At 32.4% G+C, this 27,952-nt stretch overlaps 1 protein-coding gene across 4 annotated transcripts in view; it reads left to right on the plus strand.

Annotated features, from left to right (window-relative positions):
* Positions 1–27,952, plus strand: part of LOC149797492 (stromal interaction molecule 1-like) — a 201,859-nt gene that overhangs the window by 69,259 nt on the left and 104,648 nt on the right. For all 4 annotated transcript variants that reach the window (XM_089962302.1, XM_089962303.1, XM_089962305.1 and 1 more), the window contains exon 4: positions 21,742–21,853. In XM_089962302.1, the coding sequence (XP_089818428.1) occupies positions 21,742–21,853 (112 nt within the window). The remainder of the gene's footprint in view (positions 1–21,741; positions 21,854–27,952) is intronic.

The raw sequence follows: 27,952 nt of genomic DNA on the forward strand, positions 1-27,952 counted from the left end.
CATCCACTATGGCCATCACAGTGGTCATATTAACAGTCATCCACTATGGCCATCACAGTAGTCATATTAACAGTCATCCACTATGGCCATCACAGTGGTCATATTAACAGTCGTCCACTATGGCCATCACAGTGGTCATATTAACAGTCATCCAGTATGGCCATCACAGTGGTCATATTAATAGTCATCCACTATGGCCATCACAGTGGTCATATTAACAGTCATCATTAATTCTGAATGAATGGTCATATCTGCATGGGGTTTTGACAGAAAGTCTTGTTATAATGTCTACTTTGTTGTAAATTAAAATAGTACCAATCTGACCTCCAATATGACCTCCGCAATGACCATCTGAGAAATATTTTCCATTGTGACTTCTAGATGGATGGTCGTGTTGATGTTGTGCTTTCACCAGAAGACATCTTATGATATCTGGTTGGTCCTAAATGGAATGCCCACATCAGATATGCAATATGGTTCACATGGTAGCCATCTTTAAAATCTTGCTAATGTTACTTCTCCAGAATGGAAAGTTATACCAGCATGAAGTTTTCAAGAGAAGACATTATTATAATGTCTTGTAAATTAAAATGGTACAGATCTGATGTCAAATATGGTCATCAGACTAGATCTTGTTATAACTACTCCTCTTAAGTGGGAAGTCATTTTGTCATGGAGTTTTATGGTATCTAGTTTGTCTGAAATGAAAACGATGGAGACTGATCCCTAATATGACCACCAGTGCAGCAAGCTTGAAAATATTGTTACCTCTACTTCTTCAGAATGGATGGTCTAACAATATGGGGTTTCATGGATAGACTTGTGGTACCTGGTTGGTCATAAATGAAAATTGTAGCAATTGTACCTCCAATATGGCTGCCATGACAACTGTCTTGAAATTCTTGTTGTCACTACTTCCCCTGAATGGAGGTTCATATTGACATGAGGTTTTTACCAGATAATTTCTCATGGTGTTTGCTTGGTTCTAACTGAAAATGGTACCAATATGTTATGCAGTATGACTACCACAGCAGCTAATTTTAAACTCTTACTATCACTGAAGAAATTCAGAGATGATTATAATGCTCAGCAGTTATGAGGAAGATACGGTCTTATCTTGAATTCCTGGAAATTCTTTTCTACCATAAGAATGTCATTCTCCTTGAAGAACTTTCATGAATCATCATGTACATGTCACATTAGGGTCCTATCTTTAAGGTCAAAGCCACAGCTAAATATTTTAAATTTTCCATCACCCTTTCAATTTCATTTCAAAGTTTAACTTCAAACCCATTTGAGATTAAGGTGCCTATCAGCTGTGAACCTTTCAAGAATTGAGTGGGAATTAATTCTCTGAGAGTGGCCATGTACATCAGGCCCCTTGACTTCCATCATATCCACACCAGAGGCCTTGTAATCATGGCAGGAGATCTTGTCTAGAAAGGGCATCCTGAGTCTTTTGGACATCAGTTATATTAGAAGGGGTGGGGAAACCTTGTCCTTGTACTTCTGCCTATGCATGGGATTTTCTCAGTTAGTGTCATGACTGATAAATCCACATTTAAATACACAATATACATTGCAACCTCAATGTTCTTGCAAACTTAATGCCCAGATGGAATCAACCAATTCACACAGACTGGTCCATTCAATCCTTGTTTTTCATTTCCATGTGCCCTCGCAGGGGTTGAATTCCTGTAGACTTTTATATCATGAAGTGTAACTCCAAGCTCCCAGACTTAAATCACCACTCCCAGATCTGAAAGCTACATAATTGATGCCATGTCACTAAACGAGAATGTTCTTGATGCATATAGCTAACCCCTAACAGGTCGCTTCCAATGTCTTGGAAAACGTAACTGAATTCAGTCCAGAAAAGCTGAACCTGCATTCGTGGGCTCATATATATCAAGCAAGCCCTAAGACAGAAACATTTCTGCAAATAAGTGGTGGACAGAATTGCTCAGACCACTTTGAGGATGTGGAAAGGTTTCATCCAGTCAAGTGCACGCAGAGAAACATCTCTTCCTTGAAAGCCTCAATACCAAAAATAGCTATCTTCTTCCTATGATATCTGAAGAAAGAAAGACAGCCGTGCAGTCACAATCATGTACATGTGGTACCATTCCACAATCTCAGACATGACTAAAGGCATTGATCCTTTGTCTGAAATGAAACCTTTTGTGGATTCTGACACCATTGAACAAGGCATCCTTTGAAATGCTGTCTAGAGCCTCTGAGTTAACTTTCATATAAGACATGCTTCCCAGTACTGTAGCCAAAGCATGTACAATCATTTAAATGTATTCTTTATTGGTTAACTTGCACTGTCTGCAGTTGCACCACACTGGTTTGGTTTCTCTTATGTTGGTCCCTGATTTCATTTCTAGGGACTGGCTCCAACTTGTAAGAAATCAATCTTGTGTCTTTAAACTATTCTCTTCCTTGGATCCTTTTTCTCCAAAGGCATCTGCAAGACCACATTAGGGAATTTAAATGGTATCTGAACTGAGAGAGTCAATCACACAAGGGTGATATCCCTAGTTCTTATCATTCAAAGAAGTAAGGGATGATATTTTGTCATTCACTCTGAACTTCACTCCAGGTAGTAACTAATGATATATGAGATTTTGCACTAGTTCCACTATCCAAGGGCAGTAACTGATGATATGAGATTTGACACTTAAGTTCCACTATTTAAGGACAGTAACTAAAGATATATGGGATTTTGCACTAGTTCACTATCCAAGGGCAGTAACTAATGATATGAGATTTGTAACTTAAGTTCCACTTAAATAGGACAGTAACTAAAGATATATGGGATTTTGCACTAGTTCCACTATCCAAGGGCAGTAACTGATGATATATGGGATTTTGCACTAGTTCCACTATCCAAGGGCAGTAACTGATGATATGAGATTTGACACTTAAGTTCCACTATTTAAGGACAGTATCTAAAGATATATGGGATTTTGCACTAGTTCCACTATCCAAGGGCAGTAACTGATGATATATGGGATTTTGCACTAGTTCCACTATCCAAGGGCAGTAACTGATGATATGAGATTTGACACTTAAGTTCCACTATTTAAGGACAGTATCTAAAGATATATGGGATTTTGCACTAGTTCCACTATCCAAGGGCAGTAACTGATAATATGAGATTTGACACTTAAGTTCCACTATTTAAGGACAGTATCTAAAGATATATGGGATTTTGCACTAGTTCCACTATCCAAGGGCAGTAACTGATGATATGAGATTTGACACTTAAGTTCCACTATTTAAGGACAGTAACTAAAGATATATGGGATTTTGCACTAGTTCCACTATCCAAGGGCAGTAACTGATGATATAAGATTTGACACTTAAGTTCCACTATTTAAGGACAGAAACTAAATATATATGGGATTTTGCACTAGTTCCACTATCCAAGGGCAGTAACTGATGATATATGGGATTTTGCACTAGTTCCACTATCCAAGGGAGAAAAACATAATTGTCTGATTTAGCTTCAGCAATCAGTAACTTTTTAAAATTTTTATTTCTGAAACAACCCTAAAACTTTGGTAATGTTTTCTTAAGCTATGTATGATTAAATTTATTTGTGATCAAATGATTGGGCAATTATTATTGGAAAATCATATTTTATTCAAAAAATTGGTTTCTTCTATGTGCAGACCTGCTTAATTAAAATTCTCAGAAGTCCGGGTGGGATAGGTAACAGACAGATGTATCTTTATAGAATTGCTGATGTTTTGTTGTTGTTCATAAAATGGGATGGGCTTATCATGAAACATGGTTTTATAACTGGATATGTATCTATGTATATATGTAACAATGTTTAACAGCATGTCAGCACAGAAATGACTCTACTGTGCTGATTAAAAGTGAAGTTCTTAAACTAATTATTCAGAGTTGCATATGAAAGTTACGGAAGTTAGACCCTTCCAAATAAACATAAACATGAAGAACCACAATATAAAAGATTGAAAGATAAAAATTTAAAGTTAACAGGAAGTAATGTTTCATAAACAATAAAAGTTAAGTTGTTAAAAGTCTGATAAATATCTGTACAGTGACAAATAAAGGCAACATGTAGAGTTCTGAAAGTAAAGAGTCAAAATATCCTATGTAAACTGCATTCCCACAAAAGGTCAGATTTTCCCAGGTGGCACATTGTCATAAAGTTCCCAAATTGATATATTTTTCCTAATGATCTAAATTGCATGTAGATGGAAGATTATACCTTTTTCTTATGTACTATATATTCATTGCAAGCTTTAATACATCAAAACATATGAGAAGTTGCCGTATGTCAGTTTGTTGATTTTGCTGTCAGATACCAGTTTTGTCTGTTTTGCTATCAGATGCCAGTTTCGCTGAAAGAATTTTATCGATAACACATAATCTTATTCACTATACATTATCTTAATTAAAAAGTTCTCAAAAGTATTGATATATTCATACCTGCCTTAAAGGTTACCTGTATTAAACAACCACTTGTCTTAAATATTTTTTCAAAGTCCCACAAACTAAAGTTGTGAAGAAATAAACCTCTATTAAGCAGTCACCTGTCTTTGATGGTCATTTTTCCCACTTTACAGAAGTGGCTGCATAAGACAGATTTGACTGTACTGGCATAGATTTGGTTGAGTTTTAAATCAACCCAGGAACATCTCTTGAAATAAAGATTATCACAGCTGTTGACTAAACATACTAATCCTTCCATTTATATGACAATTAGTGAAATGATTCCAACACATTAGCGGGGCCCCGAGTGGCCGAGTGGTCTAAAGCGCTCTCCGTTACGGATCACTGCCATCTCACCTCTGTCTGCGTGGGTTCGAGTCTCGGATTCGGCTAATGTGGGTATGTGAGAAAGCTTGCCAGTAGCTTCTCGTGGGTTGGTGGTTCTTTCTGGGGTTTTCCCAGGTTCTTCCTCCACCATTAATACTGGCCACCATGTATAGCCAATCGCGTGCTGAAAAATGGCGTTAAGCCCTACTACAACAACAACAACCAACACATTAGCCTGTAGCTTTGAATCATCATATTTGAAACAGCTTGATCAGTGTTCGATTTTAAAACGAAATGAACAGAAAGTACCAATCACAAACATAATCTATTCACCTTTGTAATAAAGACAGTTTATTTTTAAAACTGACATCTCAGACAAAATCCATCATTTATCAGGAAGAGGATCTACACCTGAATCTGAAAGCTGGTTATGACAGCAGTATAATTCTACTTTTGCTTGTAAATGGATGATGTCACAAAAATCAACTGTCTAAATGAGAATCTTGATACTTATTTGTGAATACCACATGATGCTATAAAGAACAGTGAGTGAACAATACAAAACTGCCATAGGGTACACGTTGACATAACATAATTACATCTGTAAACCTCCATGAAACAAGAGGGAAATTGTGGCTAAGCCTGAACTTTGATATAATTCACCCTTGAAATTAGTTAACTCTAGAATTTTGCCATTTAAATAAGCTTAATGATGAAAGAAAAGTTTTCTCATTGTAGCAATAAAGCAGTTTTTATTTGATTAAAATATACATAATTTAACATTTAGTTCTGAATAATATTACTTTTGGAATTGATAGAACATTTATGATTATAGGAATTTATTCAACATGTGTAAGTTATTTTAGTTTTTCACATTGTATCTTAGGGAAATAAATTATATTTGTTAATTATACAAAAAACTTGCTGGTTTCGCTCTTTCTTGTGAGATACATAAAGTTTAAAACCATTGAATCATATCAGTGGAATTATTAAAGATAATTGACAGCTGGATGCTGAAAAAGTCCCATTTTCAAGATGTGTTACCAGTGTGTGGGTGTGTGTTCTCACTTATGTTACAGTATAGCAGTACACACACACGCACACAAACATACACACATACTCGCACCTTACTTGAATTGGTTAAAGGAGTACTATCAATGCCATAAGTAATCGTATACGAAGTCAGCATATATTGTTTCAGCTATCAAATTTAGGGGTGGGGGTAGAGATGTTTGCTTTTTTTAATCAAGAAAAAAAAAATTCAACATGGCCTCTACAGAAGCCAACCATGTCTTTGCTAGAAATGTCACCTTTGACACAAACTTGATATATTATGCTCCCTAAGTGTAATTCTACCAAGCTTGTTAAAAATTCATTCAGCTATTTTGAGAGATCGTTAGGTTTTTATATGGTTGCTAAATTTAGTTGTAACTTTAAAAATAATTATATCATTGCATAAGGACTACAAAATAGTACAGTAATACCTCGAACATTCGCGAGGTTAGGTTCCAGAACCAGTCGCGGATCAGGAGGAATCGCGAATGTTTGGTACGAGTCACTAAAAATGCTAATAAATGCTTATTTCTAGGGTTTAAACTCTAAATATGACCCAAATCATGCTCCCAAAGCACTTTAATTTCATTTAAAAGTTAGCTTAATACATTACCCTTAGAAAGAGAAATAAATGGTTGACGTAAAAATAGAGTACAGTATCGCCTAATGGGTATTTGCCACACTGGCACATTTACAGTATGGTACATGTATACTAATATTACCCCTATACTAATTCATTGGCTGCCGTTTTCTTTTGCACTGACAGTAAGGTAAAACCAAGTAACAAATGGGACTGTAAACTTAATGACTGACGTTTTCTTTGTCATTGTCAGGAAGGTAAACTAGGTAAACTTCATATGTCACAGAAGTCATATAACGAAGGTACAATGCAATAAAATAAAGAAAACATGTACATAGAGGGTACCAATGAAAATTTCGCAAATCCGTGAATTCCGAATCCAGAAACGCGAATGCATGAGGTATTACTGTATAATGTAAACTGTGTAACAAGCCTGGGGACACACACACAGTTTTGCCATGTGCATAGTTGATACCACTAATGTTGATTTGTCACTTGCATAAGTTATGGATGTTAAAATTGATTGAATGATCATGTGAGGTGTCAGACTTGTGCACACTATATGTTTATGGCTAGCATACCTGTGTTACAGATTGATTAATGCCTTCTGCCTAATAGCTGTCCTTCACATTTTATCCACAAGGAAAATTAAACTAAAAGCTACTGAATTGTTTTTGCAGAAAGACTATTACAAAACAGAATTTAGGGAAAATTCCAGATAAAAAACCAATTAAAAAATGTAAAACATTAAGATTGTATTGCCGTGCAAAGTTTGTATATCAACAAATAGTGTAATGCAGGTTGTTTTTTTAAAAAATGTGTATATGAGATTGGCATGAGAAATTATACATGTATGAAGACAATATAAAACTTTTGTTGAACTGATACTCTTGTTTTAAACTTGAAAATGCAGATCAAAGTGGTTTCAAAAATAAATACAAACAAACTTAAATCTGGGTTATAGCAACATAGTGCACTGTTATTACCAAAATGGAAGAGATTCTTTCATGTACCAGATGAGAACAGTTAATATTAGGCATTCACTCTATGTATAGTTAGTAGCACAGTTTATTACTGAATTCAAAAGATCATTACCTGGTCGGATGTTCCAATCAGAAATGAGAATTGATCCCTTTCACTTTCCATCAGATTTGATATTTTTGTCCAGTCAAATATATTTTTATTGGTTCCAAATTGGTTTTATGGTTGGCATCTCCTTAAGTACATTAGGTCAAAAACTAAACTAGAAGTCTTAATCCAAAAAGCGGGAGATTTCTTTTACAGTAAAAGTCATATAGGTCACGTATGCATTCACTACTATTTCAGTAACGGGTGACATTTTTTAGAATTTATTATAAGTACCTTTAATGGTGAATAGTCACTTTATTTGGATTCTATTACATCCGTATTCTTTTGGAAGGTCATTATTTACACACCTCGACAAACATGTACAGCAAAAACTCATTGTTAAAGTATATGGAATGGACAGTTTTGGTGTGGTCAAGCTAAAGGTGTGATCCATTACAAACTGGATTGACTATTGCATGTTGTGATGTTGCAATAAAAGCTATGCATGATGAGGGAAAAAATTGTACTACCCTATATTGTGACGAGTCAACCTGACATGCTGTTATCTTGATTCAGTTTAGTACCTGGCCACCATTGTAAAAATCCATAGCAACAACAAAACATTGTCTGGAAGTTTCTTGAGGATAGTTGAGATGCAGAGCATTCATTAATCAGGATTGAATAAACTTTGGTTAAACTTATATTTGTATTGTATTTTAGAACAACAACTAATATTTAATTTAAGATGAGTAATTGCACCTACATGACCCCATTAACATACACTATGGATATTACCAGCAAAAAGGATTAATTCTGCCTTGTTTACATGCTGGGAAGAAATGAATTATTCATGTAGTTGCTTCTATTTTATGCAACTGTCTTGATGTTATTATTGGTCTTTAATAAGTTATGATTTCTTGATGTTACTATTGGCCTTTAACAAGTTATGATTTCTTGATATTATTATTGGCCTTTAACAAGTTATGATTTCTTGATGTTATTATTGGTCTTTAACAAGTTATGATTTCTTGATGTTATTATTGGTCTTTAACAAGTTATGATTTCTTGATGTTATTATTGGTCTTTAACAAGTTATGATTTCTTGATGTTATTATTGGCCTTTAACAAGTTATGATTTCTTGATGTTATTATTGGTCTTTAACAAGTTATGATTTCTTGATGTTATTATTGGTCTTTAACAAGTTATGATTTCTTGATGTTATTATTGGCCTTTAACAAGTTATGATTTCTTGATGTTATTATTGGTCTTTAACAAGTTATGATTTCTTGATGTTATTATTGGTCTTTAACAAGTTATGATTTCTTGATGTTATTATTGGCCTTTAACAAGTTATGATTTCTTGATGTTATTATTGGTCTTTAACAAGTTATGATTTCTTGATGTTATTATTGGCCTTTAACAAGTTATGATTTCTTGATGTTATTATTGGCCTTAGCAAGTTATGATTTCTTGATGTTATTATTGGCCTTAGCAAGTTATGATTTCTTGATGTTATTATTGGTCTTTAACAAGTTATGATTTCTTGATGTTATTATTGGTCTTTAACAAGTTATGATTTCTTGATGTTATTATTGGTCTTTAGCAAGTTATGATTTCTTGATGTTATTTTTGGTCTTCAACAAGTTATGATTTCTTGATGTTATTATTGGTCTTTAACAAGTTATGATTTCTTGATGTTATTATTGGCCTTTAACAAGTTATGATTTCTTGATGTTATTATTGGTCTTTAACAAAATATGATTTCTTGATGTTATTATTGGTCTTCAACTAGTTATGATTTCTTGACGTTATTATTGGTCTTTAGCAAGTTATGATTTCTTGATGTTATTTTTGGTCTTCAACAAGTTATGATTTCTTGATGTTATTATTGGTCTTTAACAAGTTATGATTTCTTGATGTTATTATTGGCCTTTAACAAGTTATGATTTCTTGATGTTATTATTGGTCTTTAACAAAATATGATTTCTTGATGTTATTATTGGTCTTCAACTAGTTATGATTTCTTGATGTTATTATTGGTCGTAGCAAGTTATGATTTCTTGACGTTATTATTGGTCTTTAACAAGTTATGATTTCTTGATGTTATTATTGGTCTTCAACAAGTTATGATTTCTTGATATTATTATTGGTCTTTAACAAGTTATGATTTCTTGATGTTATTATTGGTCTTAGCAAGTTATGATTTCTTGACATTATTATTGGTCTTCAACAAGTTATGATTTCTTGATGTTATTATTGGTCTTTAACAAGTTATGATTTCTTGATGTTATTATTGGTCTTTAACAAGTTATGATTTCTTGATATTAATATTGGTCTTTGCAAGTTATGATTTCTTGATATTATTATTGGTCTTCAACTAGTTATGATTTCTTGATGTTATTATTGGTCTTTAACAAGTTATGATTTCTTGATGTTATTATTGGTCTTTAACAAGTTATGATTTCTTGATATTATTATTGGTCTTCAACAAGTTATGATTTCTTGATATTATTATTGGTCTTTAACAAGTTATGATTTCTTGATGTTATTATTGGTCTTAGCAAGTTATGATTTCTTGATGTTATTATTGGCCTTAGCAAGTTATGATTTCTTGATGTTATTATTGGTCTTCAACAAGTTATGATTTCTTGATGTTATTATTGGTCTTTAACAAGTTATGATTTCTTGATGTTATTATTGGCCTTTAACAAGTTATGATTTCTTGATGTTATTATTGGTCTTTAACAAGTTATGATTTCTTGATGTTATTATTGGTCTTAGCAAGTTATGATTTCTTGATGTTATTATTGGTCTTCAACAAGTTATGATTTCTTGATGTTATTATTGGTCTTTAACAAGTTATGATTTCTTGATGTTATTATTGGTCTTAGCAAGTTATGATTTCTTGATGTTATTATTGGTCTTTAACAAGTTATGATTTCTTGATGTTATTATTGGTCTTTAACAAGTTATGATTTCTTGATGTTATTATTGGTCTTAGCAAGTTATGATTTCTTGATGTTATTATTGGTCTTCAACAAGTTATGATTTCTTGATGTTATTATTGGTCTTTAACAAGTTATGATTTCTTGATGTTATTATTGGTCTTTAACAAGTTATGATTTCTTGATATTAATATTGGTCTTTGCAAGTTATGATTTCTTGATACTATTATTGGTCTTCAACTAGTTATGATTTCTTGATGTTATTATTGGTCTTCAACAAATTATGATTTCTTGATGTTATTATTGGTCTTCAACAAGTTATGATTTCTTGATATTATTATTGGTCTTCAACAAGTTATGATTTCTTGATGTTATTATTGGCCTTAACAAGTTATGATTTCTTGATGTTATTATTGGCCTTAGCAAGTTACGTTTCTTGATGTTATTATTGGTCTTTAACAAGTTATGATTTCTTGATATTATTATTGGTCTTCAACAAGTTATGATTTCTTGATGTTATTATTGGCCTTAGCAAGTTACGGTTTCTTGATGTTATTATTGGTCTTTAACAAGTTATTATTTCTTGATGTTATTATTGGTCTAATAGCAAGTTATGATTTCTTGATGTTATTATTGGTCTTTAACAAGTTATGATTTCTTGATGTTATTATTGGCCTTAGCAAGTTACGGTTTCTTGATGTTATTATTGGTCTTTAACAAGTTATGATTTCTTGATATTATTATTGGTCTTCAACAAGTTATGATTTCTTGATGTTATTATTGGTCTAATAGCAAGTTATGATTTCTTGATGTTATTATTGGTCTTTAACAAGTTATGATTTCTTGATGTTATTATTGGTCTTCAACAAGTTATGATTTCTTGATGTTATTATTGGTCTTCAACAAGTTATGATTTCTTGATGTTATTATTGGTCTAATAGCAAGTTATGATTTCTTGATGTTATTATTGGTCTTTAACAAGTTATGATTTCTTGATGTTATTATTGGTCTTTAACAAGTTATGATTTCTTGATGTTATTATTGGTCTTTAACAAGTTATGATTTCTTGATGTTATTATTGGCCTTAGCAAGTTACGGTTTCTTGATGTTATTATTGGTCTTTAACAAGTTATTATTTCTTGATGTTATTATTGGTCTAATAGCAAGTTACGGTTTCTTGATGTTATTATTGGCCTTTAACAAGTTATGATTTCTTGATGTTATTATTGGTCTTTAACAAGTTATGATTTCTTGATGTTATTATTGGTCTTCAACAAGTTATGATTTCTTGATGTTATTATTGGTCTAATAGCAAGTTATGATTTCTTGATGTTATTATTGGCCTTAACAAGTTATGATTTCTTGATGTTATTATTGGTCTTTAACAAGTTATGATTTCTTGATATTATTATTGGTCTTTAACAAGTTATGATTTCTTGATGTTATTATTGGTCTAATAGCAAGTTACGGTTTCTTGATGTTATTATTGGCCTTTAACAAGTTATGATTTCTTGATGTTATTATTGGTCTTTAACAAGTTATGATTTCTTGATGTTATTATTGGTCTTCAACAAGTTATGATTTCTTGATGTTATTATTGGTCTAATAGCAAGTTATGATTTCTTGATGTTATTATTGGCCTTTAACAAGTTATGATTTCTTGATGTTATTATTGGTCTTTAACAAGTTATGATTTCTTGATGTTATTATTGGCCTTTAAGAAGTTATGATTTCTTGATGTTATTATTGGTCTTTAACAAGTTATGATTTCTTGATGTTATTATTGGCCTTTAACAAGTTATGATTTCTTGATGTTATTATTGGCCTTTAACAAGTTATGATTTCTTGATGTTATTATTGGTCTTTAACAAGTTATGATTTCTTGATGTTATTATTGGTCTTCAACAAGTTATGATTTCTTGATGTTATTATTGGTCTAATAGCAAGTTATGATTTCTTGATGTTATTATTGGCCTTAACAAGTTATGATTTCTTGATGTTATTATTGGTCTTTAACAAGTTATGATTTCTTGATATTATTATTGGTCTTTAACAAGTTATGATTTCTTGATGTTATTATTGGTCTAATAGCAAGTTACGGTTTCTTGATGTTATTATTGGCCTTTAACAAGTTATGATTTCTTGATGTTATTATTGGTCTTTAACAAGTTATGATTTCTTGATGTTTTTATTGGTCTTCAACAAGTTATGATTTCTTGATGTTATTATTGGTCTAATAGCAAGTTATGATTTCTTGATGTTATTATTGGTCTTTAACAAGTTATGATTTCTTGATGTTATTATTGGTCTTTAACAAGTTATGATTTCTTGATATTATTATTGGTCTTCAACAAGTTATGATTTCTTGATGTTATTATTGGTCTAATAGCAAGTTATGATTTCTTGATGTTATTATTGGCCTTAACAAGTTATGATTTCTTGATGTTATTATTGGTCTTTAACAAGTTATGATTTCTTGATATTATTATTGGTCTTTAACAAGTTATGATTTCTTGATGTTATTATTGGTCTTTAACAAGTTATGATTTCTTGATGTTATTATTGGTCTTTAACAAGTTATGATTTCTTGATGTTATTATTGGCCTTAGCAAGTTATGATTTCTTGATGTTATTATTGGTCTTTAACAAGTTATGATTTCTTGATGTTATTATTGGTCTTTAACAAGTTATGATTTCTTGATGTTATTATTGGCCTTTAACAAGTTATGATTTCTTGATGTTATTATTGGTCTTTAACAAGTTATGATTTCTTGATATTATTATTGGCCTTTAACAAGTTATGATTTCTTGATGTTATTATTGGTCTTCAACAAGTTATGATTTCTTGATGTTATTATTGGTCTTTAACAAGTTATGATTTCTTGATGTTATTATTGGTCTTTAACAAGTTATGATTTCTTGATGTTATTATTGGTCTTTAACAAGTTATGATTTCTTGATGTTATTATTGGCCTTAGCAAGTTATGATTTCTTGATGTTATTATTGGTCTTCAACAAGTTATGATTTCTTGATGTTATTATTGGTCTTTAACAAGTTATGATTTCTTGATGTTATTATTGGTCTTTAACAAGTTATGATTTCTTGATGTTATTATTGGTCTTCAACAAGTTATGATTTCTTGATGTTATTATTGGTCTTTAACAAGTTATGATTTCTTGATGTTATTATTGGTCTTTAACAAGTTATGATTTCTTGATGTTATTATTGGTCTTTAACAAGTTATTATTTCTTGATGTTATTATTGGTCTTTAACAAGTTACGGTTTCTTGATGTTATTATTGGTCTTTAACAAGTTATGATTTCTTGATGTTATTATTGGTCTTAGCAAGTTATGATTTCTTGATGTTATTATTGGTCTTTAACAAGTTATGATTTCTTGATGTTATTATTGGGCGTCAACAAGTAATATGACTTGGAAGTCTTAAAGCAATTATGTTTCCAAAAATGTCCACATGCAGGTAGATTTCAAAATCCATTATATGTTAATAATTATTATGTAAACTGTTCATTTACTTCGCATATTGAAGCATCTTTTGTTTTGTTCTATCATTTGAACAGTGAATTGGTCATGGATCACTATGTTTTAGTATAATGCTGGTGTGGTAAAGGATCTCATTGAATTGGTATAATGCTGGTTTGGTAAAGGGTCTCACTGAATTGGTAGAATGCTGGTATGGTAAAGGGTTTCATTGAATTGGTATAATGCTGGTATGATAAAGGATCTCATTGAATTGGTATAATGCTGGTATGATAAAGGATCTCATTGAATTGGTATAATGCTGGTATGATAAAGGATCTCATTTAATTGTTATAATGCTGGTATGGTAAATGCTCTTATTGAATTGGTATAATGATGGTATGGTAAAGGATCTCATTGAATTGGTATAATGCTGGTATGGTAAAGGATGTCATTGAATTGATATGTTGCTGTTATTGTAAAGGATCTCATTGAATTGGTATGATGCTGGTATGGTAAAGGATCTCATTGAATTGGAATAATGCTGGTTTGATAAAGGATCTCATTGAATTGGTATAATGCTGTTATGGTAAAGGATCTCATTGAATTGGTATAATGCTGGTATGGTAAAGGATGTGATTGAATTGGAATAATGCTGGTATGGTATATGATCTTATTGAATTGGTATAATGCTGGTGTTTTGGTAAAGGATCTCATTGAATTGGTATAATGCTGTTATGGTAAAGGATCTCATTTAATTGTTATAATTCTGGTATGGTAAATGATCTTATTGAATTGGTATAATGATGTTATGATAAAGGATCTCATTCAATAGGTATAGTGCTGTTATTGTAAAGGATCTCATTGAATTGGTATAATGCTGTTATGGTAAAGGATCTCATTGAATTGGTATAGTGCTGTTATGGTAAAGGATCTCATTGAATTTGTATAATACTGGTATGGTAAAGGATGTCATTGAATTGGAATAATGCTGGTATGGTATATGATCTTATTGAATTGGTATAATGCTGGTATGGTAAAGGATCTCATTGAATTGGTATAATGCTGTTATGGTAAAGGATCTCATTTAATTGTTATAATTCTGGTATGGTAAATGATCTTATTGAATTGGTATAATCATGTTATGATAAAGGATCTCATTCAATAGGTATAATGCTGGTATGGTAAATGATCTTATTGAATTGGTATAATGCTGGTATGGTAAAGGATCTCATTGAATTGGTATAATGCTGTTACCGTAAAGGATCTCATTGAATTGGTATAATGCTGGTATGGTAATGGATGTCATTGAATTCGTATAATGCTGGTATGGTAAAGGATCTCATTTAATTGTTATAATGCTTGTATGGTAAATGATCTTATTGAATTGGTATAATGCTGGTATGGTAAAGGATCTCGTTGAATTGGTATAATGCTGTTATGGTAAGGGATGTCATTGAATTGGTATAATGCTGGTATGTTAAAGGATCTCATTGAATTGATATAATTCTTGTATGGTAAAGGATCTCATTGAATTGGTATAATGCTGGTATGGTAAAAGATCTCATTTAATTGTTATAATTCTTATATAAAGGATCTCATTGAATTGGTATAATGCTGTTATGGTAAAGGATCTCATTGAATTGGTATAATGCTGGTACGGTAAAGGATCTCGTTGAATTGGTATAATGCTGTTATGGTAAAGGATCTCATTGAATTGGTATAATGCTGGTATGGTAAAGGGTTTCGTTGAATTGGTATAATGCTGGTATGATAAAGGATCTCATTGAATTGGTATAATGCTGGTATGATAAACGATCTCATTTAATTGTTATAATGCTGGTATGGTAAATGCTCTTATTGAATTGGTATAATGCTGGTATGGTAAAGGATGTCATTGAATTGGTGTAATGCTGTTATGGTAAAGGATCTCATTGAATTGGTATAATGCTGGTATGGTAAAGGATCTCATTGAATTTGAATAATGCTGGTATGATAAAGGATCTCATTGAATTGGTATAATGCTGATATGGTAAAGGATCTCCATGAATTGGTATAATGCTGTTATGGTAAAGGATGTCATTGAATTGGTATAATGCTGTTATGGTAAAGGATCTCCATGAATTGGTATAATGCTGTTATGGTAAAGGATGTCATTGAATTGGTATAATGCTGTTATTGTAAAGGATCTCATTGAATTGGTATTATGCTGTTATGGTAAAGGATCTCATTGAATTGGTATAATGCTGGTATGATAAAGGATCTCATTGAATTGGAATAATGCTGGTATGGTAAATGATCTTACTGAATTGGTATAATGCTGGTATGGTAAAGGATGTCATTGAATTGGTATAATGCTGTTATGGTAAAGGATCTCATTTAATTGTTATAATTCTGGTATGGTAAATGATCTTATTCAATTGGTATAATGATGTTATGATAAAGGATCTCATTCAATAGGTATAATGCTGGTATGGTAAATGATCTTATTGAATTGGTATAAAGCTGGTATGGTAAAGGATCTCATTGAATTGGTATAATGCTGTTATGGTAAAGGATCTCATTGAATTGGTATAATGCTGGTATGGTAAAGGATGTCACTGAATTCATATAATGCTGTTATGGTAAAGGATCTCATTTAATTGTTATAATGCTTGTATGGTAAATGATCTTATTGAATTGGTATAATGCTGGTATGGTAAAGGATCTCGTTGAATTGGTATAATGCTGTTATGGTAAAGGATCTCATTGAATTGGTATAATGCTGGTATGGTAAAGGATGTCATTGAATTCGTATAATGCTGGCATGGTAAAGGATCTCATTTAATTGTTATAATGCTTGTATGGTAAATGATTTTATTGAATTTGTATAATGCTGGTATGGTAAAGGATCTCGTTGAATTGGTATAATGCTGTTATGGTAAAGGATCACACTGAATTGGTATGGTACTGGTATGTTAAAGGATCTCATTGAATTGATATAATTCTTGTATGGTAAAGGATCTCATTGAATTGGTATAATGCTGGTATGGTAAAGGATCTCATTTAATTGTTATAATTCTGGTATGGTAAAGGATCTCATTGAATTGGTATAATGCTGTTATGGTAAAGGATCTCATTTAATTGGTATAATGCTGGTATGGTAAAGGATCTCGTTGAATTGGTATAATGCTGTTATGGTAAAGGATCTCATTGAATTGGTATAATGCTGGTAAGTTAAAGGATCTCATTGAATTGATATAATTTTGGTATGGTAAAGGATCTCATTGAATTGGTATAATGCTTGTATGGTAAATGATCTTATTGAATTGGTATAATGCTGGTATGGTAAAGGATCTCATTGAATTGGAATAATGCTGGTATGGTAAAGGATCTCATTGAATTGGTATAATGCTGTTATGGTAAAGGATGTCATTGAATTGGTATAATGCTGTTATGGTAAAGGATCTCAATGAATTGGTATAATGCTGGTAAGTTAAAGGATCTCATTGAATTGATATAATTCTGGTATGGTAAAGGATCTCATTGAATTGGTATAATGCTGGTATGGTAAAGGATCTCATTGAATTGGTATAATGCTGGTATGGTAAAGGATCTCATTGAATTGGAATAATGCTGGTATGGTAAAGGATCTCATTGAATTGGTATAATGCTGGTATGGTAAAGGATCTCATTGAATTGGTATAATGCTGTTATGGTAAAGGATCTCATTGAATTGGTATAATGTTGTTATGGTAAAGGATCTCATTGAATTGGTATAATGCTGGTATGTTGAAGGATCTCATTGAATTGATATTATTCTGGTATGGTAAATGATCTTATTGAATTGGTATAATGCTGTTATAGTAAAGGATCTCATTGAATTGATATTATTCTGGTATGGTAAATGATCTTATTTAATTGGCATAATGCTGTTATAGTAAAGGATCTCATTTAATTGTTATAATTCTGGTATGGTAAATGATCTTATTAAATTGGTATAATGCTGTTATGGTAAAGGATCTCATTGAATAGGTATAATGTTGGTATGGTAAATGATCTTATTGAATTGGTATAATGCTGGTATGTTAAAGGATCTCATTGAATTGGTATAGTGCTGTTATGTTAAAGGATCTCAATGAATTGGTATAATGCTGGTATGGTAAAGGATCTCATTGAATTGGTATAATGCTGTTATGGTAAAGGATCTCATTGAATTGATATAATGCTGTTATTGTAAAGGATCTCATTTAATTGGTATAATGCTGGTATACTATCTGTTAAGTGTTTGTTCTGTTTTGACTTTTATATAATTAACATCTTATTGCGAATCTATTCAATGATATACCCCTCTATTATCCTTATTGTTGAGTTCAAATAACAAGTAATGTGTATGATCACTTGTCCTTATAACAAATTCTGTATGGACAACGGCTTCAATAGCACATTGACAGATTTTCATTTCCTTATAGCAAGCCTCATTTCCCTACTGGCAGCCTCACTGATTTGACCTATTCTGTCGATTCTTGCCCTCAGTCTGGTTTCATCTGGAATAACTAAAGCGCTAAGCATGTTTAATTACCATGTAAATAACACAGCATTGCCATGTGGTTGTGACAATGTACATCATAATTAAAACAAGAAGGAATTGTTGATTTAGCGGTTTTTTGATAATGGAATTTAGTAAGGACATAATACATGAGGATTATCACAATTGTCAGGTGACTGAAAATACAGTCTTTTTTGTCTTTGCAAAAGTTACAAATAAATAATGAATAAATATGGCCTTGTACATGGACAATTTTGTTTTCATCTGTCTCTCTCACACATGCACATACACACATGCATGTGCACGCTCATTTGCATTAACTAAAACATGATTTCAAGTTCTTTATATTTTTATTGCAATCTGATAATGAGATTATATGCTGCTGTAAAAATAGAAGTTGAACTTAATTTCTTGACAATGTGGGCTCGTATTGTTGCATACAATTTACCAATAATACCCTTAACTAATACATGTTCAAACCATCTTAATCATTTGCTAGTCCAACATGTGAGACCTCGACACTGATATCTATGTTTTGACTTTTGTGCACACTAAAACATAATAACATGTGATACATCTTGCATGTAGGACTATCATTTTGCCAACATTACACAGCATAACAGCTGTATATGCTCTATATGCAGATGAGCTTTCACATAGAGATATAATCCTCTCTCTCTCTCTCTCTCTCTCTCTCTCTTGTTCACTAATAACAACAAAAATCTTTTTGGGTGTAACTTTTATTTTTTTGTAATTAGATTCTTGAGTTGAGAGCAGAATGAGACAGAAAATTAACCTTTACTTTGTATGTTTGTACCATTATCGAGTAGTGTGTGTTCTGTAGAATTTGTTCAGGTATGATCCGTTTATTTTTCGTATATGGTCAGAACCGCAAAATGATAATTATTTACTTTACGTATAATTTTTCATACACTGAAATTAATAATTATTTTGTTGTGTAAGAAAAATTACATGAAATATGGTAGTTTAGTTTAAACCATATTTATTTGAGAAACTTTGTCAAATACAGTTATAAACATATGATTTAGGGGATTCAGTAAAAAGCACAATCTACAGTATTTTATAAATTTTATAAATAATTATAGAACGCTCAATATGGATTACATCCCTTTTTAGGATCATTTATATCAATGAAAAAGCTACACTGTAATCGCTCGCATGTGTCCAACAGTATATTTGCTAAAATGTGATCAGGAAGAATAAGGAATGGTTAAAAAGGATGAATAAAACAAAATTATTTCGTATCTTTTTTAGGGACAAGCAATATGCTTTGAATTTAAGTACAATACACTATAGAGCATAGACAGTAAGTGTGCTATGCGGCCTGGTGAATTTTTTACCTGTAATTGTTTTCTTTTATTTCATGTTTGAGAAATAAGAAAATACATGCAGAATTCGAACTAAATAATAACAAAACTTATAAATATAAATGCAGTCATATTAGTTTAAAACAATTTATTGACAGAAGTACAAATTCTTGTTAAATTTCTCTGTGACCTGTTTACGATTATGCCAGTTATAGAGCAATTTTAATTGCCTACCAGTTACCATAATCCATATATAAGTTGATGCAATTTCAATAACATAATCCATATATAAGTCGATTCAGAGTATAAGACAAAGACCTGACTTTCAGGTCAAAAAGTTTTGAGTTATAGGCCAGAAAATATGGAAATTAGACTAATTGTTTGGAATAATTAGTAGAATAAACAACATACTCTGTATGTATATTCTGTGGGCACATTATGTAGTGGCAGATCTGGATCAGTGTTTCCATTTGGACTTGCATATACAATAATTCATTTCACTTCATTGTGTACCCTTTTTGTTATACTAATTTTAAACCTGTTACAATACTGTTTAGCATTATCACAAAGACTTTTGTAGCATACCTGTATTATTTGTGGTCTAACAACACTGTTCACTTTTATGGCTCCCAGTGCACAGCATTACAATTATTGGACACAGTATTTAGAGTTTCGTATGAGCACTTGCATCTGGACATAGTAAGTTAGCAACCTATAATTATATTGTGCCAGTGGCCGAGTGGTCTAAAGTACTCACCATTACAGATCACTACCATCTCACCTCTATCAGCTTGGGTTTTAGTCTCAGGCTCGGCCAGTGTGGGTACGTGAGGAAGCTTGCCGGTAGAGTGGTTCTTTCTGGGGTTTTCCTGGGTTCTTTCTCCACTATATTTACTGGCCGCCATGTGTAACATATCTTGTGCTGAAAAATGGCGTTAAACCCTATAATAACAATAACATTATATTCTGATTTTTTTAATTGCTTATACCTGACATAAATTTGGTAGCAGCACATAGCGTTACACTTTTCATCGGACTCTTTACAGCTTGTGCCTCAGTCTAGATCTAACTAAATAATGTCAGTATTTTGTAGAAGACTATTATTATCCATTTCCACTTTTAGTGATATTCTTTTCAATGTCAATCTCCCAGTCTCCTAGTTCAGAGAATTGATTTATGCTCTTATGAGTGAACTGTTTCATAATTATAAGCTGGTTTTGGATACATCCCTCGGTGACTGTTGAACCTTTCCAATAGTTTTCACCCCTTCCTAAACATCAACTTGTCCAGCATCCCAGCAAATTACTGGATGAAGTATTTTATGATCAACTAGATGAGTGTTAAGACTTAAGAAAACTGTCACTTCAGGTGTTCGTCATTGATGTAAGGGAAGAGTTAGTTTAAGAAAAATAAATGATTAATTTTCATTAAGTTGTTTTCAGTATTGTGCATTTGTTTAGTCAGGTATTGATAGATGTACAATGTCGATCCATCCAATCAAATATTGCATTTATGTCAATTTTGAGACACATCTGTCAATGATCATTTCTGTTCAAGAAATACGATTCTAGATTTTTGCATCGATTCCTAGATAGTGAGCTTGGTAGGGATAACTAAGATAATTGTAAGTTGTGCAGAATATTTATAGTTTATTTTTTTTTTAAAAAAACAAGTTTTTTTTATCCTTCAACTTAGGAAAATGGAACGGTATGTTTTACAGCTTGGGAAATTTTGTGATGGCACTATTCTAATGATTAATTGTTCTATATTTCAGGTACTTTTGTTTTGCAATTTTTTCTCATAATTTTGCAAAAATTTGGTTATTTTATTTCACAATGAAAGTTACATAATTTGTGATCCTGTGATTGGCACAAATTGCTGAACATAAACCAGATTTTCTTATTTGTGGCAAGTTTGCTGGTACATTACCAAATAATGAGAAATTTTCCTGTATTTCAGTGTGCAATTGGACAGTGGAAGATGTGATAGACTGGCTTCAGAACTCTGTGGAACTGCCGCAATACTCACCCATTTTCAAAAAAATGGAAATCAATGGATCCAGACTTCCAAGGTAAGATGCTTGTAACCATTTGAATTGGTAAACGACATGTAAAAAGCAATTACAAATACCAGCCCTAGACCCCTTCCCATCTGAAGAGTTAAATACCATGGTAAGAATATAGTTGACAAGGTCTTGTGGCAAGATTGCAGCATTATTTGAATATACATGCCAAACTTACAACGGAAACCATGCCATTTTGACTACCTCCATCAGATTAATCTGGGTTGGTTACCAACAAAAGGTCTTGTTAATCAGTTATATTCCTGTCAAGTGGGGAATTTAATTAATTTATGTCCTTGCTGGATGGGACATGTATTATAGGCCTGATGTCATAATCAGTCTGATGGGGATGTTAATTAACCTGCCCTTGCTGGATGGGATATGTAGAATAAGCCTAGTGTCATAACCAGTCTAGTGGACATTTTAATTAACTTGCCCTTGCTGGATGGGATATGTAGAATAGGCCTGGTGCCATAACCAGTCTACTGGGGATTTTAATTAACTTGCCCTTGCTGGATGGGATATGTAGAATAGGCCTGGTGCCATAACCAGTCTACTGGAGACTTTAATTAACTTGCCATTGCTGGATGGGATATGTAGAATAGGCCTGGTGCTATAACCAGTCTACTGGGGATTTTAAATAACTTGCCCTTGCTGAATGGGATATGTAGAATAAGCCTGGTATCATAACCAGTCTACTGGAGATTTTAATTAACTTGCCTTTGCTGGATGGGATATGTAGAATAGGCCTGGTGCCATAACCAGTCTATCCTGGGATTTTAATTAACTTGCCCTTGCTGGATGGGATATGTAGAATAAGCCTGGTGCCATAACCAGTCTAGTGGGGATTTTAATTGACTTTTTTCCTTGCTGGATGGGATATGTAGAATAGGCCTTCTGCATGTCCTAAGAGTGGACTATTTGAGGCAGTTAATGAAGGGTCCCAGGTCCAGCTGAGAGAGTCTTGAACTTCTTTTCTTTGTACAGGAAGAGTTGGACAGTGTATTAAGGATTTTACTCTTTTTGACTTCATCATTTTCATGTAATCCTGTTATTTTAGTTTTGCAGTATTTTTGCCTTTAATCTGTTATCTCATGGTGGATATGGGTCCCAATACATCTTGTTAAAACATTTATCTACTACCCAGTACCAGTACTTTCCCATGATTAACAGTTTATACAGTGTGCTGGTTGATTCAGTTATGTATCACTACAAACCCTGTCAGAAATTTGCAAAGCATCTTGGGTAGAAAAGTTTTGAAGATGAAATGACATCATTATTACATACCTACCTTAAGGTGGATGTATATTATATTATATTGTCCATCTGCCATTCTCTCTGTTTCCTTTTTTATGCATAATAACTCATGTTCTCCACCAATTTCAGTTTTATGTGCTACACTTTGCGGACGACTTGCACTTGGGATAAGGAAGAACATTATCAATTTTGTGGTCAAAAGCCTAAAGGTCAAGGTCATCATGACTCAGAAAAAAAGTTAGAATACAAAAATATGAGTTCTGCATCATTTGGTGTTATCATACTTTATTCATGATTTACACTTAGGGTAAGGAAGAATCCTATCAGTGTTGTTGTCAAAAGGTCCAAGATCAAGAGTGAAAGAGTAATAATTGCTTGGCACAATAACATATTTCTATACTGTATCAGATACCTGTACCAACTTTGTGGCTGGCTTGCACATTCTGCAGCATTTTTTATTTTGAGATCAAACAGCCAAGATCTATGGAATTTTAAAAAAGGAAAATGGTTTTAGCAATATGACATTAGTTCTGCATCGCAGACCAGGACTCAAATTTGTGGATGGATTAAATTTGGAATAAGAAAGAAGCTTATTGTCAAAGGACAAGGTCACTGACTAAAGTGTGAAAAGCATTTATGCACACAAAGTTTAATTATCTACTTAGAGACCTATTAAACCCAGGGTGGGCATATAATTTACCATTTTATGTTACTCTTGTTGACTGTTCCATTATGCATATGGTTATGACCTTTCAGTTAATATTCTGATATGTGACAGATATCTGCCTAGGGCTCGAAGATGGGCATCATTTTAAAACTAGAAAAAAGATAGCAAACTGTTACAAATGATTTCTTTTTGTAAAGTGTCAGAAACAACACACATAACCCATGGCACCTCTGTAGCAATTAAACAGATACCTTCTTTTGGGTCCAGGTCGACCATTAGGCCTGTTTCAGATGGCTTCAACATTTATTACCAGAAATATTTACCATATGTATTTAACAATAAACCCTTTCAACTTTAAGCTTGGGGGGATTTAAAAAGTGCTTAGATATTAGGTTGGTACCAATGAGTGAAGGAAAAGTGCTTGAAAATACTCAGGAGTCTTTGAAAAACACTTCAGTTTCTAAACAAACACATTTACAGATATGAATATAAAGGGAAAGTAAAGATCTGTTTTTAACAAAAACTATGAATTCTGATCATTATGAAATCTGTATTCCCTGCTTGGTCACTTGCATAATCAGTACAATTTCCAGTTGTGTTGCTTATGTGTTCCATAGTACCCAGCCTCATTTGAGATTGTAACTACCTGAAACTGCCGTTAAAGCTAATAAAATGGCTCTGTAAATGACTTGACACAGGAAGCATATTTCCGTATTGCAATTGCTGTAAGTGTCATACATGTGAAGGGTCAAGTAATAAACAGTGAAGTGTTGTGTTGAATGATAATTGACGTTAGACTGATGGGTGAAAGTTGGCAAAAGTGGAAAGCACAAAAAGAAAGATACGGACAATATGAATGAATTTTAAATAATTTTTGCTTAATAATGAAAAATTCAAGGAGCTAGAAATTCAGGCAATTTAGACTAAACCCCCATGGTAAACACACACACACACACACAGACATATCTTAGACCCAGCTGCAATATATTCAGTTATGCCAAGATCAACAAAAGTATCTCAAACTTCATGTCTAAGAATGAAGTTGTTGTTGTTGTTGTTGTAGGGTTTAACGCCATTTTTCAGTACACGATAGGCTATACATGGTGGCCAGTATTAATGGTGGAGGAAGAACCTGGGAAAACCCCCAGAAAGAACCACCAACCCACGAGAAGCTACTGGGAAGCTTTCTCACATACCCACATTGGCTGAATCTGAGACTCGAACTGCTGCAGACAGAGGTGAGATGGCAGTGATCCGTAATGGAGAGCGCTTTAGACCACTCGGCCACTCGAGGCCCCCCTAAGAATGAACTACAAAACTGTGAATTTTGTGACTCAAACCACCATAATCAATAGCCTTCCATAGTTTAAAAGGAGTTAATTACATGTGCTTGAAAAAATGTTTATCCTTGAAAACTTCTTGAATTTCTGAAGAAATGCCTTTTTGAACCTTGCTTTTGGTATAGCAGCCTTTCTATTTTACTAGATATAGTTTGTTATACTGATAATAGTAATTAACTGACAAGATTACAAAAGTTAGTAACAAAGCAGATCTACTGTCCTTGAATGCGAGTTTTGTGTGTCAAGGAAGGCTACTCAAATTTAGGTCATCATTTATTACATTTGATAGTAGTAATCTCCCTTCCAAAACTGTCCCTCATGAAAACTTTAAACAAAAGTTAAAAATGCTTTAAAAGGTAATAACCACAGTAATTTTTCCAGTAATGTTTTAAATGTTCATATAAATTCTCTAGTGATATTTAATAAATAAAAATCTTAGAGAATGTAAAGAGTTTATTGAGCTGATTAAGTAAGTTATTTATTGCTACATTGATTCAATAAGTTATGTATTGCTACATTGATTAAGTAGGTTATTTATTGCCAACATTTAGCGTAAATGTTGAAAATGGAATCAAAGGAGGTACTGAAATATTTTGGCACATACATAGAAGCAAACAATTTTTGGACTGCTGTAATTAAATGTGAAGTTTGATTTTTGGTCTTCTTAAAAACTGACCAAAAGATACAGTTCTTGTCACTTAATGACCAGGTGTTAAATAAAGTCAGTGACATAAAGCCAGACTTTTTCAGTACAAAGCATCTATATTTTCTGTATTTCAATACTCACACAAAACAGGAAAATATCAAAGGAGCAAAAAAATATGAATGAAACGAGCAAATGCCAAACAAAATAATGGTATTTAAATAAAAATATTAAAACTCAAATAAATCAAGCGAGGTACAACTAAAACAGGCAAGTGTGAAAGAAATCAAAGAAAACTGAGATGACACAATCAGATGCCAAAGTAAATAATGGCATCTGAAATAATGATATCAGTAGTCAGATAAAAGAGATGAGGTGCAAACAAAACAAATGTCAGAAGAAGCAGAGAGCATGAATGAAACAAGCAAATGCTACATGAAATAAACAGAATTTAAATGAAAGAAACAAATATCAAGCAGGATAAACTAGCATAATATTATTGTTGTTGTTGTTGCGTGAATTGTTATGATTTCATGATTGTCTGAATGATTGTCAAAACCTAGGAGGTTCTTATAATCAGCTCTGTTTACTGGTTTTTTTTTTTTCTGCTTTATCACTGTCAGCCTGGAGGGTTGTTTATAAATAAATGACAAGTACATATAGTGTAGGTGGAAGAAATATATAACCATATTTACTCAAGTAAGGATTACTCATCAGTTAACCTTTCAGACCCAGTTATATCAGCACATAATAATAATAATAATAATAACAATAATAATAATCATAATAAAAATAATTTATTTATATAGGGTTACTCATTAGTCAAGGACTATTCTCCCTTGAGGCCTTCTTAAGCAATGCACATTATATGAAGATAGCAATAATTAGTTTATTTTAACATGTTTAGTATTAAAATACTAGATTCCATTATCTGCAGGGTTCCCATGTTATCGGGGAAAAAGTGGGGAGAAATGTTAATTTTTTTCTCGACCATGAAACGTCCTTGAATTTTGCAAATATTGACGACAGTCAGGAATAACCCGGAAATTTTCCTCCACAACTTGATGCCTGAAACAATTACATAATTGAGTCGTAACTGAACTGATAGTGAGTTCAATGTATCGAGTTCTAACCAGAATATTAGGAGGTTGCAGTATGGATCATTTGTGTGCTTGACATAAATATATTTGTGAGACAATTCAGAAGCTCAGTGAATTAGATTCATCTAGTAGACTTTTTGTTTCACAGACAGTTCGATATCCATACCTTTTTTATATGGAAGGTATGAAAACCAGTCTAGCATGACAAGAGGAGAACATGGTGGCATTAAAGTATATCCGCTTAGCAGATGAGCTAGCAAACGTAAACCTTTTTAAATCGAGTTATACCTGCATAGAATTGATATGAAAATTATTTATTTTCTGAGAAATTGCGAGTATTAAAATCGTTATGTCTTTAATCTGCTGAAAGACTATAAAACTAATGCGTTGATGAAATTTGAGCAGAAACTAGCGATTTTGATTGCTAGTCGCACGAGCACACAGAATCACACAACCGTCATGTTCATATATTGTGGTATAAATATTAAATGAAAGTTGTATATTGGTTGTAATAAAAATACAAAAACGAAAGAGCACAAAATTCTCTATATTTATTCCGAGACCTACTTCTGGAGTTTTGTTGTATCACATGACTACCATGTTGACATGTGCTTTCTCACGCAGGGAGCATACGAAGCAGGGAACCAGATTACACTATTAGTTGTTCTCAAAATAAATATGTTGAGAATTATATGTTCTTTCTGGTTTTTACAAAAGGTATCAGACTTTCATTTATATAATTGAAATTTTGTACAATGACATTAAAAAGGAGTTTGTTGTTGATATCACATGACTATTGGACTTCCAGTGTCATTGTTTGAAAGTTGTGAAGTCATGTAACTATTGACGCAAATGGCGAGTACTGGGTCAGGTTTCATATTTGCCGAGTTTCGTCTAGTCTATCAATAGATTAAAGACATAACAAATATAATACTTGCCATTTTTGAGAAAATAAATAATTTTCCTATCTATTTCATACAGGACTATAAGTTGATATAATATAGTTTACATATGCTAGGCCTGCTTGTAAGCTATCTTATGGTGGTGGCAAATTCCACATTTTTTATATGTAATTGCTCTGAACCCACACTGATCCATCCT

This window comes from Sinohyriopsis cumingii, chromosome 6 (assembly GCF_028554795.1).
Source record: "Sinohyriopsis cumingii isolate HCF-2022 chromosome 6, ASM2855479v2, whole genome shotgun sequence".
Lineage (NCBI taxonomy): Eukaryota > Metazoa > Mollusca > Bivalvia > Unionida > Unionidae > Sinohyriopsis > Sinohyriopsis cumingii.